The following is a 19,544-nucleotide window of genomic DNA, read 5'->3' on the forward strand; positions in this document are numbered from 1 at the left end:
TGTGCTTTTAATTAGTGCAGGATTAATAATCAGTATTATTAGTGTAATAATATTTCTTGCGAAACGGGTTTTTTCATGCACATATTCTGTCAGAATTTATTTCTCACACTCCCACACTATTTAGTCACTCTCTTTATTTAAGTATGAATACTTTATGAGTAAGCAATGAATAATTTGGACTGGTTAGCTCTGTACATGTGTCTCTGACTACACAAATCAGAGACAGATGGACGCCGTGGTCTGACTCTGTCCTCGAGTCTCTGTGTTTCACCCTGTGGGGGTTCCGTCTGTTCCACTGCTCACATACTCGTCTGCTTTTGCTTCACTGTTCTCTACTTCTACACACTGATAAAGCTCCTCAGTGTGTGTGTGTGTGTGTGTGTGTGTGTGTGTATGTGTGAGTGTGTGTGTGGCATTACATTAATAAATACATTAGTAACTAAAAAGGCCAATACATTTTGTTGGACACTGTTGATATTAGACATTAGTGTTGGACTTTGTTGATAGCATCAATGTCCAATATCACTAGTGTCCAATATCACTAGTGTCCAATATCATCAATGTCCAATATCACTAGTGTCCAATATCACCAATGTCCAATATCACTAGTGTCCAATATCATCAATGTGCAATATCAATGTCTAATATCACCAATGTCCAATATCACTAGTGTCCAATATCAATGTCCAATATCACCAATGTCCAATATCACTAGTGTCCAATATCATCAATGTGCAATATCAATGTCTAATATCACCAATGTCCAATATCACTAGTGTCCAATATCAATGTCCAATATCACCAATGTCCAATATAATCAATGTCCAATATCAATGTCTAATATCACCAATGTCCAATATCACTAGTGTCCAATATCAATGTCCAATATCACCAATGTCCATATCACTAGTGTCCAATATCATGTGTCCAATATCGATGATATTCTATTCTAATATCTTTAATGTCCAATATCACAATGTTAAAAAACCTAACGTCTAATAACTCTAATGTCCAACTCTATTGTATAATATTACTCTGTCTAATGTAATTGATATTCTAATAATCCATAATTTCACATTAGTAATATTCCTAAATCACTCATCACTAATGTTCTAAAATGACTGATATTCTAATATAAATAATATTTAATATCCCTGACACTGTGACTTCACTTCCCTAAACGTTTGTATTATATGTCTAAAAGCCATGCGAACGTCTGAGTGTCTCTTTGAGCTTGTGTGGACGGAATTCTTGTCACTTTGTCACAATAAGACTCTCATTTCCATTTCACAGGCTTTTACAACGCATTCGAAACTGAAAAGAGGAATAATCTACTGTGCACCATGTACACGCTATACACGCAGCTGCAGCGTCTGACTCAGAGTCTTGCTGTCCGTCACACTCACGTCTTCAGGCGTGACTGTCAGCACACTGCGACTCTTCCTCATCCTCCTCTTCTCCTCCTCCTCTATCCTCAGTGTGTGATGAATGCAGATGAGACCTTCACAACGTCCAGCTGCTTGAGGAGAGAGATGGGAGAACAATCAGACTCTCTGTCAGATAATCAGACTCAATTTCACCATAAAGGAAAAAACGGCACGAAATTCCTTTCAACATGTTCTGAGGCTGTATCACGTCACTGCTCGAATCTGTAGTGACATTTCCGTCGCTGCTGTGTGATTATTATAGTGTTTATTTCATTTCATTCGAACAAGAGTGCCAGGTACTGAGATACCATAAAACTTCAACTAGGAATTGATTCAGTCATTTGATTCGATTCAGTGATTCAAATCAATTCTTTATGCATCTACCTTGGTGAACCTAAAGGGTTTTTTTTATAACCTACATTGAGTTTCTTTCTTTCTTTCCTTTGTTTATTTGTTCTTCCTTGCGTTCTTTTTACTTTTATTCTGTTCATTCTTCCTTCTCTTTTTTCTTTTTCATTCATTTCTTGCTTTCTTTCTTTCCTTTGTTCATTTGTTCACCTTGCATTTTTTTTACTTTTATTCTGTTCATCTTCCTTCTCGTTTTTCATTTCTTTCTTTCTTTCATTTGTTCTTTTTTCTTTCTTTTTACTTTTATTTTTCTTTCTTTATTTCTCATCTTTGCTTCTCTTTTTTCTTTGTTTTTCTTTCTTTCTTTCTTTCTTTCTTTCCTTTGTTCATTTGTTCTTTCTTGCTTGCTTTTTACTTTTATGCTTTTCATCTTTGCTTCTCTTTTTTCTTTGTTTTTCATTTCTATCTTTCTTTTTTCTTTGTTTATTTCTTTTATTTCTTCTTCTTTCATTCTCTGTTTCCTTTCCTTCGTCGGTTCTCTTTTTTCATTTTTGTTTTCCTTTCTTTCTTTATTTCTCCCTTTTCTTTTGGCTATTTCTTTATTTTTTGTTGCTTGTTTCAGTATGGCTGGGATTTGATTAAATTCTTTAGGCATCTTGATGCATCTCAATTTTTATTTTTATTTTTATAACCTACATTATAAAATGCCTTCCTTTAGAAAAAAAACTTTTATATATATATATATACATATATATAGTAAATAGTTGGGGTTTTTTTCAGATTTATTTATTCAGCAGACTTTTTATACATTATACTTTTATTTATAAAAGTCTTTTCTGAAAACGTTCTGGACGGTTCGTTTCATCAGGATTCAGGAAGCCTGGTGTTAAAACAGTGATGGAGAGATCTGGTGTCTGGTCTTCAGGACAGGAAAAGGTCACGCTGACCTTTAGGTGAAAAGCCACAGCACAGAGACGTTTACTGAACGTGTCTGAACTTTCTGTGCTTCTTAACAGCGTTTAACATACGGCTTCATCACAGGCAGTGTACACACGTGTCTCACACGTATCCTGAGAGATCTCCGTCACAGAATCCTCTCACAGAAACGTGTCTCATACGTGTCCTGAGAGATCTCCGTCACAGAATCCTCTCACAGAAACGTGTCTCACACGTGTCCTGAGAGATCTCCGTCACAGAATCCTCTGACAGAAACGTGTCTCACACGTGTCCTGAGAGATCTCCGTCACAGAATCCTCTCACAGAAACGTGTCTCACACGTGTCCTGAGAGATCTCCGTCACAGAATCCTCTCACAGAAACGTGTCTCACACGTGTCCTGAGAGATCTCTGTCACAGAATCCTCTCACAGAAAAATGAACCAGTTACACCAACAACACAGTCCAATGGCTAGAGAGTACACGATGGAGTATTCTTTCTTTCTTTCTTTCTGACTGTCTCTTTATCCTTCTTTCTTTTTATTATTTCCTTCTTTTTCCTTTTTGCTTCTCTTTCTCTCAAGCTTTTCTATCTTGTTCATCTTCCCTTCTTTCTTTTTGTCTTGCTTTTTTTGGTTTCTCTGCATTTCTTTCAATCTTTCTTTCTTTCATGTTTCCATCCTTTCTTTTTCATCTTTAATTCTTCCATACTTCTTTGTTTCGTGATTTCCGTATTTATTTTCCCTTTTTCTTTCTTTCTGTCTTTCTTAACTCCTTACTTTCTTTCTTCCTTACTTATCTTTCTGTTCCTCTCGTTATTTCTTTCTTTCCTTCCGTCTGTCTCTTTATCGTTTATTCTTTCTTTTTTGTTTCTCTTTCTCTCAGGCCTTTCTTTCTTTTTCATCTTCCCTTTTTTGTTTTACTTCCTTTCTTGTTTCTCTGTCTTTCTATCTTTCATTCTTTCGTTCTTCACTCTCCTTCTTGCATTTTTCCATTTCTTTCTTTTTCTCCTTTAATTCCTCTTTACTTGTTTTTCTGTACTTTTTTTTCCATTTTTTTCCTTCCTTCTGTCTGTCTTAACGTCTTCCTTTCACTTAATTCCTTCTTTTCTTGTGTAAACTTTTTTACTTAACCTATTTTATGATAAAAAAAATCCTTCTCTTCCTTTTTTCTTTTTCTTTCTTTCTTTCTTTTTCTTTCTTTCCTATGTGTGCAGGAACAGAGAGATGGTGCATGTAAAATAATCTTCCCGTTTTTACGTTTCTGTCCTGCGTGTTATATTTTTCCAGCTAAATTTGAATGTTGATGAGATTTACTCGACTCACTTGTCTTTTGTTTGATGATGAACCTGTGTGTGTGTGTGTGTGTGTGTGTGTGTGTGTGTAAAAAGCAATCTGTATAAGAAGAGCTCCAGTAAGAAGCAATCTACATGTAATTTCCCTTCCGACTGTCTCGTTTTGTCCTTTTTGCTTTCTTGATTATCTTTCTCTGTGTCTTCTTTCTGTTGCTTTCGTCCCTTCTGACTGTCTCTTTATCCTTTCTTTCATTTCTTTTTTCTTTCTTTCTTTCTTCTCATAATTTTTGTTTATCTGTCCTTCATTCATTCTTCCTTTCATTCATTCTTCCTTCTTTCTTTCTCTCTTCCTTTTTTCTCTGGTGTGGTTGTGCTAGCTCTTATTTGTGAACTGATTTGGTGATTCTTTGCTTTACTACATTTTGAAAAGTGTTTTACAAGCAAAGAAAGGAAGAAAACATTAATGTAATAGTGTCATCTCTCTCTCGCTCTCTCTCTCTCTCGCTCTCTCTCAGTCCTGCAGCATCAGTCGCATTGACCCTGGATTACAGAGTCGAGCCTTCGAGTCAGGAACATCAATGATTTTATGTAATGACACACAGCTCACTTTCTCTTTAGCCACATGAGCAGAACAATCCAATTTTAACACACACACGCACGCGCACACACACACACACACGGTTTTTACGAACTGTATGAAGCAACACAGTGTCACACATCAAACATTTCCACTTTTCCTTGTTAGTGCTCTGTAATAAAACATCAATCTCACTAAAACAACTGTTTCATCTCCCAGCTTTAATCATACAGCACACACACACAAAGAGAGAGAGAAAGAGAGAGAGAGAGAGAGAGAGAGAGAATAAGACAGACAGACATCTCTGTGATGTGTACATCACAGATAATTGATTTTTCCCAGGAAATTCCTGCCTTTGGGCTGTGAATCAATGTGTCATTGAGGGAAGGTCACACACTGCCCCCCCCCCCCCCCCCCCCCCAAAAAAAAAAAAACCCAACCAAACAAACAAAACAAAACAAAACACACACACCATCACTAACATGAATCGTAAAGGGCTGGTCACGTTAAACTTCACGAGCGAACTCTGCATCAGGTTTTTCCAAAAACAGCTAGAAAATCACGAATTTGCCTAAAAATTTCACATGAAAACGTGTCATCATGCACTACCATGGAGCTCGCCTCACAACATGATCAACATGAAAACTCCACCTCACCGACCTGAGGGAGAAACATCAGTGTTCCACACAACTCAAAACATCATGACGTGAACACAGTGAACACAACACCATCTCAATTCAACATCCCAAGAGTTCACAGCGTTTTTTATTTTATTTTGTCTAACACTCCACAACATTAAATGTAACCATAAAGGGATAAAAGTGTGACGTCTTCTCGTTCATCAGTAAACGAACCGCTTCAGAACGCTTCGGCTATCGCTGACTTTTATTCCGTGCTCCTCTCCTTGTGAACACTATTTTTATAAACTCTTTGACGATACATGTCTTTACAGTAGCTACATTATTATTATTATTAGTAGTAGTAGTAGTAGTATCGCAGTATTATCGTTCTGTTATCGTTCTCGAGGTGGAAATATCGCGATGAAACACAGTATCGCTGACTGACTGAGACCTGGAACTGTATTTTCTCTCCTCCCTGATCTGAAAGTGAGGTGATGTTCATCGTTTCTGGTTTCTGATTCTAATGTTTGTAGGTAATAAAGTTGAGAAGGGAGGAGTAGTGAGTAATGAGTAATAATGAAAGTGTGGTGTTGTCTGTGTTTATTACAGCTACAGTAAACAGTGTTGCGTTCGCGTTTAACGCTACAGCCTTTACACCCGAGCAGCAGTTTATTCTCCGGTTAAATCCACAGGAAGACGTGTCGGTATTTAACCGTGACAGAAACAAAGCCTCGTTTCTCCTCTTCTCTTCATTTGTACGCACATCCCCTGTTCCTCCACGCGCACAGCTCTGCTTACCTCATTCCTTATTCACTCCGTCCGCTGAAACAGCCGCGCAGAAGAGGTGGAAATGGAGGGATGACATGAAAGAGTGCCGCTTCTAAATCTCACGTCCCAATGAAAACTGCGGTGGGGATCCGATGAATGTGAGCATTCTCTCGCTCTCTCTCTCGCCCTCTCTCTCTCTACCTCCCTTCACTCTCTCTCTCTTTCTCCCCCCTGCTTTCTCTCTCTCGCTCTCTCTCTACCTCCCTGTCTCCCTTCGCACGCGCTCTCTCTCTCTCCCTTCGTGTTCTCTCTCCCTCCCTTCCTCTCTCTCTTCGCGCTCTCTCTCTCAACCTTCGCTCTCTCTCTCTCCCTCCCTCTCTCCCTCCCTTCACTCTCTCTCTTTCTCTCCCTTCGTGTTCTCTCTCCCTCCCTTCCTCTCTCTTCGCGCTCTCTCTCAACCTTCTCTCTCCCTTCACTCTCTCTCTCTCTTTCTCCCTCTGCTTTCTCTCTCTATCCCCCTCTCTCTCCACCTCCCTCTCTCCCTTCGCGCTCTCTCTTTTTCTCTCCCTTCGTGTTCTCTCTCCCTCCCTTCCTCTCTCCCTTCGCTCTCTCTCTCCCTCTCTCCCTCGTTTCACTCTCTCTCTTTCTCCCCCCTGCTTTCTCTCTCTCTCTCTCTCTCTCTCTCTCTCTCTCTCTCTCTCTCTCTAAATTCAGTTCAATACAGAGTACTTTATTGTCGTGATTGTTTACATATAATATTGCCAAAGCATCGATATAGAAAAGAAAGGAGAATTTAAAAAAAACACACAATAATAATAATGGAATAGAATAAAATAAAAACAATATGAATAATAATAAAAATAGTAATAATTACAAAAATAAGTAAATAAAGAATATAAATAAAAATGAAAAATAAAGTGACAAAATGCAAGGTGCCAGTGTCTCTCTCTCTTTCTCTCTCTCTCTCCTCGGTCAGTTTCTGGATCATCGCGAGTCGCATTGAATCCTCAACGTTTCGGTTCGTTTTTTTATATATATTTTTACATTCATTTTTTTTTAACTGAACGACCCTTTAAACTAAGTCACCCGGGTGAATCGGTTCACAACAACGAATCACGAATTGAATGTTTGGTCTAGTTCATGTGTTAATAAAACAAACAAGCAGATTCTTGAGAACGATTCAAGTTCGAGAACGAATCAATTCTATATCATTATTATAGTTTTTTGGGGTGGGTTTCACTTAAATGATCATGTTAAATGACATTTAACTTTAAAAGTAAATTAACATGTTAGATTTCAAATGAAAAATGAAAATTTGAATCAATTCTTGCGAGAAAAAAAAAATCAACTTCTTTTGTTTAAACACAAAACCAAGGGTTTTAGGTTTTAGGATCTACCTCACAAAGTCCAACTCACTTCAAATGGATGTGTATGAAAGAACCGAATCAGTAAAGTGACTCACTACTGCTCACTTGCCATGTCACCGATATGAACCTGTTCAGGGTTGACAGATTGCATGGGTTTCGTTTTTATCACACCAATTATTGGTAAATCGATATTTTGAGCACAGCCCTTCTGACAGTGTTGGAAGTTGGCACCCAGGGGATGTTAGTCAATAAGTACACGGTGCCTAGTGTATACACAGTGCCCTCCACTAATATTCACACCCTTGGTAAATATGAGCTGTGAAGGCTGTGGAAAATTGTCTTTATTGTTGAACCTTTTGATCTTTTGTTAAAAAAATTCACAAAAATACTCTGCTCTCATGGATATCAAACAATTGCAAACACAACACAGTTTTATAAAAAAAAAAAAACATATCTTTGTTAAATATAGGTGTGCAACGATTATTGGCACCCTTTTAGTCAATACTTTGTGCCACCTCCCTTTGCCAAGATAACAGCTCTGAGTCTTCTCCTATAATGCCTGATGAGGTTGGAGAATATATGACGAGGGATCTGAGATCATTCCTGAGGTCCACGCTGGTAGACTCTCCTCTTCAGTTCACTCCACAGGTTTTCTATGGGGTTCAGGTCAGGGAACTGGGATGGCCATGGCAGGACCATGATTTTGTGGTTAGTAAACCATTTTTTTGTAGATCTTGATGTATGTTTTGGATCATTGTCCTGCTGGAAGATCCAACCATGGCCCATTTGAAGCTTTCTGGCAGAGGCAGTCAGGTTTTCATTTAATATCTGTTCATATTTGATAGAGTCCATGATGCCATGTATCCTAACAAAATGTCCAGGTCTTCTGGCAGAAAAACAGCCCCAAAACATTAAAGCGCCACCACTATATTTAACCGTGGGCATGAGGTACTTTTCCATATGGCTAACTCTCTGTGTGCGCCAACACCACCTCTGGTGTTTATTGCCAAAAAGCTCTATTTTGGTTTCATCTGACCATAGAACCCGATCCTATTTGAAGTTCCAGTAGTGTCTGGCAAACTGAAGATGCTCGAATTTGTTTTTGGATGAGAGTAGAGGCTTTTTTTCCCCTTGAATCCCTTCCAAACAACCTCCTGCATGTTCTCTCAGGTTTGGCCGTACATCAGTGAGAACAGGCTCGAGTGAGCGAGGAACATTTGAACAAGGCGGATAAAGCCAGAGTGTCCCGGCGGCCCGCGTTCAAGGCCGATCTTACTGTCAGAAAAATGCAAGTCTGTTTCCAGGCAACACTCATCCTGAGCTTCTGTCCACTGGAGGCTCCTTTCACTCGACCTGTCAATCGAATGCTCAAACGCTTGTATCTCTACATTGAATTATGAATGATTAATTCACAGAGCTCTTCCCGAGCCAGAGGTCTTCAACATGTTCAAATTTCAAGATAAATTCCACACAACACACTTCAGAGCCACTCATGTCCTTGTCCAACCAATAGACTCGTGCTCTTGATGAGTACAAACACATCTCCTGCACGGAGCTTCACGCACTTATATTAGGAGCTGAATTAGCAGTAGTGTTGGCTAACATACAAGTATCTCTGAGATAACTATTTTTATCCTTACTAAGAAAACTCATCATGACATCGACACTTACTTTTCTTTGTCATCTCTTTTGCTTAGTGAATTATTTTTTTACACAAGTAAAATTCTAGAATTTGGCAACGAGCTAGGCGTCTAACAATACAGTAAACTTTACAGCTGTTACCTCTGACCTTTTCTTTACTAGCTAAATTTAGCATAGCATCTATAATTACAATGAACCTTTACGTTCAGAAACAAGCTGGCTAATGTCAAGTAAAATATTTAATTCTGTACGTAAAACCAGTAGCAAGGTTCGTTAATGGTTTTGTTAATGTTAGATTCACTATTATAGTGTACGTCAAACCAGACATTCACTCAAAAAACTTTAATCAAAAAAGATTAACTATTTAATTATGTAATTAATACACAATCAAAGCATCCAAGTTCACTAGGAAGCTAATATTGAGTGATGTTATAGAGAAGCTAAACAAGCCAGCTAGCTAAAGTATTTTATGGTGTAATTAAAACTAGCAGGTAAACTTGCTAACAAGCTTTGTTAAGTGAACAATATTGTTTAGTAAAAAAAAAAAAAAAACAGTAGCTGCTAGCAGGTTAGCTAACATTAGGTAAACTGTTTTATGGTATAATTTAAACCAGAATTACATTTTTGGATGATGAATTTTATTGTTTAGTTAAAAACCAGTAACTAAAATTAACTAGCCAGAATTTTATGACATAATAAAAGCATTGGGATGAGTTGATTAGCCAGCTCGCTAATGCTAGGTAAAGTATTTTACTGCATAATTGAAGTCAGCAGGTATGAGGACCAGGCACATCTTCTGAACGTCTCAGTGCCATCCATCTCCTCTTTATGTTCCCTGCACTTTGTTCTGCTTAACAACAGGAAGCCTCCCTCAGGATGGAGGTCGTTAGCGACACACCAGCGGCACTCGACCCACAGGAGGCACAGAGACCACAAAACACTGTCATGTCACGTCTGCTCTTTCAGTTCCATAAACTGAGCATGAAATATCTCCATCTGCACGTGCTCTCTGGTGGCCCAGAACAGTGGAAAACATAATTCCTCAAAGCGTGTTGCTGTGTTAATTAAAGTGTATTAACAGCGTGGCTCTCAGTTCAAATGTGGCATTAATGCTGCTGTGAAAACGGTGGTGTTATAGCAACACCGAGTTCTGCTGCTAGCGTTCCTGTCTCTCATCCGTAACTGCACAAATTACTGCAGTCTTATTAGCAAGTATGGCATTAGCATTGTCACACAACAGAGAGTGTTTTTGCCTGAATTTTAATAATTTTGGGTTCACACATTTAAATTTAATTCATAGCATGAAGGTACACTGTGTCATTTGAAATTGATTCTTAGAGTAAAGGTGCACTGTATCTGAGTCATTTGAAATTGATTCATAGAGTAATGGTACACTGTATCTGAGTCATTTGAAATTTATTCACAGAGTAAAGGTACACCGTATCTGAGTCATTTCAAATTGATTCTTAGAGTAAAGGTACACTTTATCTGAGTCATTTCAAATTGATTCAATTTGTAGCATGTATCAGAGTAATTTGAAATTGATTCTTAGATTAAAGGTACACTGAATCTGAGTCATTTGAAATTGATTCATAGAGGAAAGGTACACTGTATCTGAGTCATTTCAATTTGAAATTGATTCTTAGAGTAAAGGTACACTGAATCTGAGTCATTTGAAATTGATTCATAGAGGAAAGGTACACTGTATCTGAGTCATTTCAAATTGATTCAATTTGTAGCATGTATCAGAGTAATTTGAAATTGATTCTTAGAGTAAAGATACACTGTATCTGAGTCATTTGAAATCATTTGAATTTGACTCGTTTGAATTTGATTTGTAGTGTAAATATAAACTGTACTAGAGTCATTTGAATTTGATTTATATTATGAATCATTTGATTCATGGTAATGAGTTGGGAACATTAAATGAGCAGTAATGGCCTCATTTATTAGAGAGAAGGAAGCAGAACAAATGGAACGTTCCACTTTTTCAATGCACTGCCATATTATCTAGTCACACACACACACACACAGACACACACACACAGCCGTCAACGACAAACATCCCAATTAGCATTGATTATAGTTCACCTAAATCACGCCTAATCTCCTGCACTTTCCACAGGGACACCAGACACAGCTGAGGTGTGTGTGTGTGTCTGTATGGAGGACATTACTCACTTTGACAGTATGTATAAATAAAATGGAACAGAGCTCTTAATATAAATGGAAAGAGCTGGATAATATCAAAAAGAGGAGTTTAAACAGATATTGCAGGTGTGTGTGTTTGTGTGTCTGTGTGTTTAAAGATATAACTGCAATGTTAAAAGTGATGTCAGGAATGTAATTATGGATTAAAGCCACTGGATATAAGAATGATTTTCTTTCTTCCTGTTTTGCTCTTTCGTCTCTCTTTTCCTTCTTAATTAATCATCCCTTGTTTTTTCTTTTCCTTACCTTCTTCCCTTTTGCTATTCTTTTTATCTCTTCCTTTTTTGCTTCCTACCCTTTTCTTTCCATCTTTCTTTTCCTTCTCTTTCACTTTCCTTTCTTTTACTTTATTTCTTTCTTGTTTTCTATCATGAGATTGCACACAGTTCTTTAAAGGATTCTTTGGTATAGTTAATGCTTCTTATCCTCCTAAAAGGGATGTAGGTTGGAAGCCTCGCTCTCAGGGAAACGCTCGTACTTTCCTAAATTCCCCCAAAGAGGGACAACTGGAGAACCCTTAAGTGTTCTAGACATGACCTTTTTTTCCATAGAGTGTGTTATAAATGTGTTTCTCTCTGCAGGAGATTTCCATATCATCCTTCAGATTGTTCAGACGCTGATGTTTTTCATCTGTGCAGATCCAAATGAAGGTAAAAAGGCTGGAGAACAACAAACCACAGTAGGACGAAAGTGTGTGTGTGTTTGTGTGTGGGTGGCACAGGAGCAGGTTTTATGTTTCATGCTGCAGCTTTTTTTAGCTCAGAAATAGATGTCCTCTGATGTGGGTAGAGAATTTAAGGTGAAAGAAAAACTTTTCTCACAGAAACACGTCAAACTTAAAGCACTAGAACCGGATGGAAAAATACAAAGTCTTTATACTTTTTTTTTTTTACACGTTAATTCATGTAGTATGAGTTTTTAATGTTCCACTGCTTATCATTATTATTATTATTATGAATGAACACAACAGAAAAAGAAAGCCCAGACATCAAAATACAAGTGCTTTATTGCTTAATTGCGCGCACACACACACACACACACACACACGTAGGAAATGAGAAAATAATAATAATTACACTGTGATTAACCTGTTACAATACCAAACCTAGCGGTGAATGTGACGTTTTTACACATTACGATAAAAGAGATATATTCGTGTAGTATTTCACACACTGCAGAGACGAGTCTTCATATAGTTGATATATTCATATTTATATTCAGATACACATACAGGAATTGTGTAAACTGTGGGTAAAAACAAAACTGCAAATATATATATTATATATACATATATATATATATATATATATATATATATATATATATATATATATATATATATATATATATATATATTTGTTTGTTTATTTGCTGTGAAACCCAACACCCATGATATTTTAATAAACGTATAAATTGCTATGGCTTTCCCTCCAATACTCTTCCTCTGTTTACAGTATATTAAATACACTTAATGATGATGATGGTGATGGAGGAAGGCTTGAGCTTTGGTAGTTTTTATGTAAATAAAGGATGTTAAGGCCTTAAGGTTAAGGTTAGGTTAAAGAAACTGAACGTAAAATAAAATCGGTTTATATTAGCAAAGTGGACGGGTTATAATTTACGATATTTCACTTGTCTGTGGTGAATTCATTCCAATGAATCAATTATCATATGAGTGATACAGTGTACATGAATCAAATGCAAATGATTCTGATACTGTGTACATGAATCAAATGCAAATGATTTGGATACAGTGTACATGAATCAAATGCAAATGATTCTAATACTTTGAACATGAATCAAACACAAATGATTCTGATATTGTGTATATGAATCAAATGCAAATGATTCTGTTACTGTGTAAATGAATCAAATGCAGATGAGGCCGACAGAAATGAGCCTTTACTTTCTGAATCAAATTTTAAATTTCATTGATACAGCATGCATGAATCAATGATTTTTTACTCTATGATTCAAATTTAAATGACTCCGAAACTGTCTGCATGCTTCCTTTGAGATTGGTTCATTCGTTTAAACATAGGTATGCCATATGAGTCATTTAAGATTCATTCATTAAAGGTGAACTATAATTGTGATGAAGAATCATTTACAGAGTTATTTCAATTAAATTCACATACATAAATCATTTAAATATGATGTATTGGTTTATTAAAGGCTCATTTCTATGAGTCATTTGAATTTGATTCATGGTGAAAAGGCCTTTCTATCAGACTAATTTGAATTTCTTACACGGTGTAAAGGTACGTCGTAAAGAATTGTTTAAAAAATCATTTTAAATCAGTAAAGAATTTAAAAGTACGCAGTCATTTGAATTTGATTCATGGTCACGAGTTGTAGCATGAATAAATGCACATATTTTTGTAGAGTCAAAGATGAATGATGAAAGATGAATAGATGTGAGTTAGACAAACATGGACAGAAATCCAGAATAGCAGCCCGAAGCTAACCAGAGACGGCTCATTTATCTTTACATTCACTCAGAACAAGGAACGTTAACCAGAAGCCAGAGTTGTGTGTCATGGCAAGAAAGTATGAATGGAATAATAATAATAAGCCTCAATGAGAAGCTTTGTTAAGCCAACATGTCTGAATTATAGATTATAAAGGAGTTCTTTATGGCTAAAGGGCAGTGAGGGGTCCAGATTTTTTTTCCTTTTGATATATTGATATGACAGAAGCTTTGTCTTGACATAGAGATCCTTTATGCTTTACGTCAGCAAGTGTTTTTAAAGAAAATTTTTGTATTTAAATGTACCCACATTTGTGTAACTTTTTTGGGGATTTATCTGGAATGTTCTAGCTGTTTTAACTATTTGAATTCAGTAAACATGTGATTATAGTTATTAAAAAAAGTAAAAGAACACAAATATTAAAGCAATGATTTGAAAATAAGAGTTGATTATGAATCTAGTGTGAAATCTTATGTGAAGTGTTCTACATTAACCCGGCCAGAAATTAATGTCAGTTATAGTAAGAAGTGTGATGATTTAAATCGAGACTCAGAAACACACGAGGGACACTGAAGTTCTTTCATTCTTTCCCCATCCCTCTCCCTCCCTCAACAACACTTCCATTAACATTACTAGTGAAGCTTGGCCTTAACATTCCCATATTTCACCCACTTCCCTCTCCTCTACAAAAGCAAATATCTGATTTCCTCTCAATCTGGCAACCCCTCCTTGGTCACGGCTTTACCACTGCTCCCAGCTGAAGTCGTCGCCGCCGCCGAACACCAGGAAGAAACCGAGGATGGTGATGAAGATGACACCGTTTCCCGCCATCACCAGGCCACAGGCTCCCCATTTGATCTGTTCCAGAACAGGAGGTGAGTCAGTGAGTTACTTCTGGGAATGAGTCATCTGAAGAGTCATGGATCATACAGTGTGTTGTATATGAAACACACAGCACATGACACTCATAAAAAGAGACTGGTGAGAAAGATCCTCTGGACTCTGGTGGGACTCATTTAAAGAACAATTTATAATTTGTTTCATGTCGTTGATTCATGCTTATTTATACGAGTCTGAATTTGATTCACACAGAGTATGCTGTATCAGTGTTACTATGATTCAATTAAATTTGATTAATCATGTTGCACTTTAATGTATTAATCATTTCAATTTGATTCACTGAGCAACATTACACGCTACTTGAATAATTTGAATCTGAACCAGATCGGAGTCATCCGAAGACGATTCTAAGTGTTAAATTACAACGTATCGGAGTCATTTACCTATGATTCCTAGTGTTACCTTATAATGCATTTGAGTCATTCGATTATGATTCCTAGTGTTACCTAGGGATGCACGATTATGGCCAAAATGATAATCCCGATTATTTTGATCAATATTGAGATCTCGATTTTTTATCACGATTATTCATTGATTTTAGTGACAACATATTTTTACTGCACTTTCACATTTAAATAAACAAACCACTGCTTTCATATCCATGTTGAGTTACACTCCTTTGATGTACAAATCTTTGCATCAAATTAGACTGATCCTTAAAGTACATCATTTCGTAGAAGCAAAACATAAATAAAATAGTACCCAAAATATAGGATAAGTAAAAATAAAAATGCCATCAACCAAATGAAAATATGAAATTAAATATAACAATATGCAACCAAATGAAAACAATTTAGGCCTATGCAGAAAAGGCAATAACGGTGTTTACAGGAGGAGAGATGCAAGACAATTTCTTTAATAATTACAAAAATTGAGGAGCACAGAGCAAGTTGAGGGGTTTAAAAATTTATTTTATATATATATATATATATATATATATATATATATATATATATATATATATATATATATATATATATATATTTTTTTTTTTTCCACAAGTAGGCATGAGAAAACTTGAGCTGGTCAATTATGACAGAATTTAGGAACATAGTGTGAGCCATGACTAATTAATTTACCTTCTGGTAAACTAAATGCAATATTTTCAGTTAATTTTACAGACTGTATGCAAAAAACAACCGTTAACTTGTTCCACCTTGTAAACAATTACAAAAAACATCAATGTTCATTGTTTGAAGTCTGCTCCTCTTAAATATATTTAAAGCTACACTATTAGACATTTTCCACTGTCATGGTTCTGGGCTGGAGTCAGTTCTTGAACCGCTCTGTGTATATTGTGTACATATCTGAATAATCTCATATAGGATGTGATTGGGTGAGTTCATTTACCCGTCAGATGCAAAGCGCTTTAGTTTAATGGTGTTCATTAGGGATGCTCCGACCAGGATTTTTACGACCGAAACCGATCCAGATACCAATCTTTTTTTGTTTAAGCTTTAATCAGGAGGTCTGTCATAAACAGTTAAATGTAAGCTCTCTGCTCATGGTCACTGTTAATTGAATTAAAATAATAGCAATGAGAAATACTGTTGGTTAATTGATAAATAACCAAGCATAAAATATTTATTTTTAAATATCTTAAACAATAGTCCTAATTAAAATTAGATTAACACAAACATGATCCATATTAGGAAAAAGGCTAATAGCTTTCTAAGGAGATAGTGAACTTATCTTAATGTCAATTTGATATTAAATGCAACCCATAGTAATTAAACATTATTTCATTTCTCATTTTATTTATATTTTATGAAGTTATTATAATATCTATTTTTTATAACTTAGCACATTTTCTGTCTTTACATTTTATTAGTTTTCTGTTTGTTTGTTTATCAGTTGTTACTTTTAGATCGGTTCCCCAGTACGTCTGCTAATAATATTTTTTGGGGGGGCTTAAATCAAAACATGGAAACTGGAATTGACTTTTCTGATGATATCTGGCAACCTTAAGTTTAAATGACGTGACTACGCTATGTATTTGAGTTAGTGAAGAGCATGAAGAAGAGCAGCTGCGTACTCCTTCTGAACAGTTGCTAATCTTGATTATTAAATAATTCATCACCAATCATAAAGAAGTTTGAATTAAACCCACCTTGTAGCATAGCATTATTATTAATTTACTCCGCCCGTCGCTGCTATGTCTACAAGAGCAGGTGAAAGTTCAGGTCATTTTGCGGGATCAATAAAAGATGGGAGTTTGTGAGATTGGGAAGTTGAGAGAAGCAGATGATGTTCAGTGTCACTCTTGACATCATAATGGCTTCTCTGCAGTATTTCCACACTTGTTCAGTTGACTGAGGTGATGAAGAGCAGTGTGAAAGTAACTGTTGCGTGATGTAGATGCATTTTGGACTTCCTGTAGTTTTTATTCTGATTGTATTATACAACTCCGAACAGGGCACTCGCACCGATGCAAATAAATATTTATTCACAGTCCCTGCGCCACTCTATGGTGATTGGCTGCAAATTTAGGAAGCGCTTGATTTGGTCTGTAGTGGAGTTTTCTATGAGCGGAGGACAAACTTTAAACGGCAATATCACAGTCGATCATGTTCATTTAATCGTGGGCAGTCAAAATCATAATCGCGATCGATATTTGATTAATTGTGCAGCCCTAGTGTTACCTTATAATGCATTTGAGTCATTTGAATATGATTCCTAGAGTTAAGTTATAATGTATCAGATCCATTTGAATATGATTCCTAGTGTTACATTATAATGTATGAGTCATTTGAATATGATTCCTAGAGTTACATTATAATGCATCAGAGTCATTTGCATATGATTCCTAGAGTTATGTTATAATGTACTGGAGTCATTTGTAACCTTAAAAATAATAAGCATGGAGGAATTACCTACAGAGATGTATAAATGTACAAAATGTATAAAACCCTCCTCTTACCAATTCTACGCGTGCCAGTACAACAGGCAGCCCAAAAGCTGAGATCACAATCCCCGTGGTGAGGAAGTGTGAGAGTTCCCTGCATGTATTGCTTGAGGAATCAGTGTCATCTCCAAGCCTAGTGGAGATGAAGTACGGCAACGGCGAGATCACATAGAAGATCACCACTAACAGAGGCCAATAGACTCTATAAAGTCCAAACACACAAAAACACACAGTCAAAAATAAAGTCACATCTTCTGGAACAATGTAAACAGACAGACTATAGATGACGTACCCAAACTGCTCCAACGCACAGCCGAGAAACAGAAAGGTCAGCCCAAGGGCACCGCTGAAGGACAAACTAACCAGAGCTAAAACAGGAAATCTATCATTGTTAATATATAAACATAATATTATGACATTTGATGGATAAATGTGTGGTGTTGGACTTCAGTCTAAACTCGTCTGTCTACTGCCCCCTACAGCTCACAGCTTGATAAGGCACATCAAAATAACTGAAACTTTTAACGTCACCAAAACTAGCTATCTAAAAATGTTCTGCAAATTTCCCCCAGGTCTTTGAAGTGCTAATTAAATGATTAGTTCAAATAAAGTGTTAATTATTTAAACGTATTACCAGCTGGATTGCTACCTCTGGTCACCTAAAAAAAACATATTTCACTCAATTCCCGTCAAGACACTTATAATCTCCACTGTATCTCTGTATTTACTACCAAAATACTCTGTAATAACTTTATACATTTCTACAGAAATGGAGGAATAAACAGTAATCACACACACACACTCGCACACACACTCACACACACACACATTCAGACAAACGCGTCGCTCTGAGAGTTTCATAAACCTAGTTACTTAAAGTCTCAGTATGTCATTCGTGCTAAAAAAAAAAAAAAAAGATATATAGTGAATAATCTGGATTTAATATCACCTTTAATCCCCGCCATGTCACACAATTTCTTTCGTTTTTGTTTCTTTGTGTTAAATGTTCATGGCCCAGAGCTTCCTGTTTCCTCCTGGAGCGAGTCTTAAAGGGGCCGCGACTCATTTTAATCCTTAAAGAAAGAAGGGAAAAAAATCATTCTTACAAAGTTTCAGTGTTGAGCTGGATTTGTGCAGCTAATGTTTTAAATGTTTATTCAATGTTATATATTATATTAGTTTATTATAATTATGGTTTATTATGGACTGACACAGAGACAGACAGACAGACAGTTGGATAGTGAAACAGTGAGACAGACAGACAGTCAAATAGTGAGGCAGACAGACAGTCAGTGAGACAGTGAAACAGTGAGACAGTGAAACAGTGAGACAGATGGTAAAACAGACAGTGAGACAGACAGACAGTGAGACAAAGAGTGAAACAGTGAAAGACAGTGAGACAAACAGACAGTGAGACAGCGTGAGTCAGACAATGAAACAGACATTGAGACAGACAGACATTGAGACAGACAGACAGTGAGACAGACAGTGAAACAGACAGTGAGGCAGACAGTGAGACAGACAGATAGACAGTGTGACAGACAGGCAGACAGTGAAACAGACAGACAGACAGGCAGACAGTTAGACAGACAGATAGTCAGACAGTGAAACAGACAGTGAGACAGACAGACATTGAGACAGACAGAGAGTGAGACAGTGAGACAGTAAAACAGACAGTGAGACAGACAGTGAGGCAGGCAGTGAGACAGACAGTCAGACAGTGAGACAGTTTTGAATTCTACATTTGTTCGAATAAATAAAGACAGTGAGAAATGGTGAGATGGACAAATAGACAGCAAAAGAAACAGACAGAAAGTCAAACTGAAAGAGTGTGAGACAGTCAGACAGATAGTTTTGAATGCTGATTTAATGAAACAATTTATTTAAGTAAAGTGGTGATAATATGGAAGGGGAAAATGCACTGAGTTGTTTGGGAGCTGATCTTCGGGGCTCTCATTGATGAACCGATTCACATGATCCGACTCAATCAAAAGAGCCGGACTTCCCAGAAAAACGGGGCGGCGCAGACGTCACAACACGGAAGTCCCAACAGCCAATCGGGTTCGAGTTCGGGTTGCGTC

General features: G+C 36.8%; 2 protein-coding genes across 2 annotated transcripts in view; both read right to left on the minus strand.

Moving 5' to 3' along the window:
- pde4bb (phosphodiesterase 4B, cAMP-specific b) overlaps positions 1–1,463 on the minus strand; it is a 29,034-nt gene extending 27,571 nt beyond the window's left edge. Inside the window, exon 1 of the mRNA XM_053628599.1 lies at positions 1,407–1,463. Coding sequence (XP_053484574.1) covers positions 1,407–1,448 — 42 coding nt within the window. The 5' untranslated portion in view covers positions 1,449–1,463. The remainder of the gene's footprint in view (positions 1–1,406) is intronic.
- A 10,712-nt stretch (positions 1,464–12,175) lies between these two features.
- On the minus strand, positions 12,176–18,519 carry LOC128609817 (leptin receptor gene-related protein). The gene is made up of 4 exons (XM_053628633.1): positions 18,413–18,519; positions 17,756–17,831; positions 17,479–17,665; positions 12,176–14,516 (listed from the first exon to the last, which is right to left on the minus strand). The coding sequence occupies exons 1-4, from the start codon at positions 18,426–18,428 to the stop codon at positions 14,400–14,402; spliced, it is 396 nt and encodes a 131-aa protein (XP_053484608.1). The 5' UTR covers positions 18,429–18,519; the 3' UTR covers positions 12,176–14,399.
- Positions 18,520–19,544: the final 1,025 nt, after the last annotated feature.

Source organism: Ictalurus furcatus, chromosome 7, assembly GCF_023375685.1.
Source record: "Ictalurus furcatus strain D&B chromosome 7, Billie_1.0, whole genome shotgun sequence".
Lineage (NCBI taxonomy): Eukaryota > Metazoa > Chordata > Actinopteri > Siluriformes > Ictaluridae > Ictalurus > Ictalurus furcatus.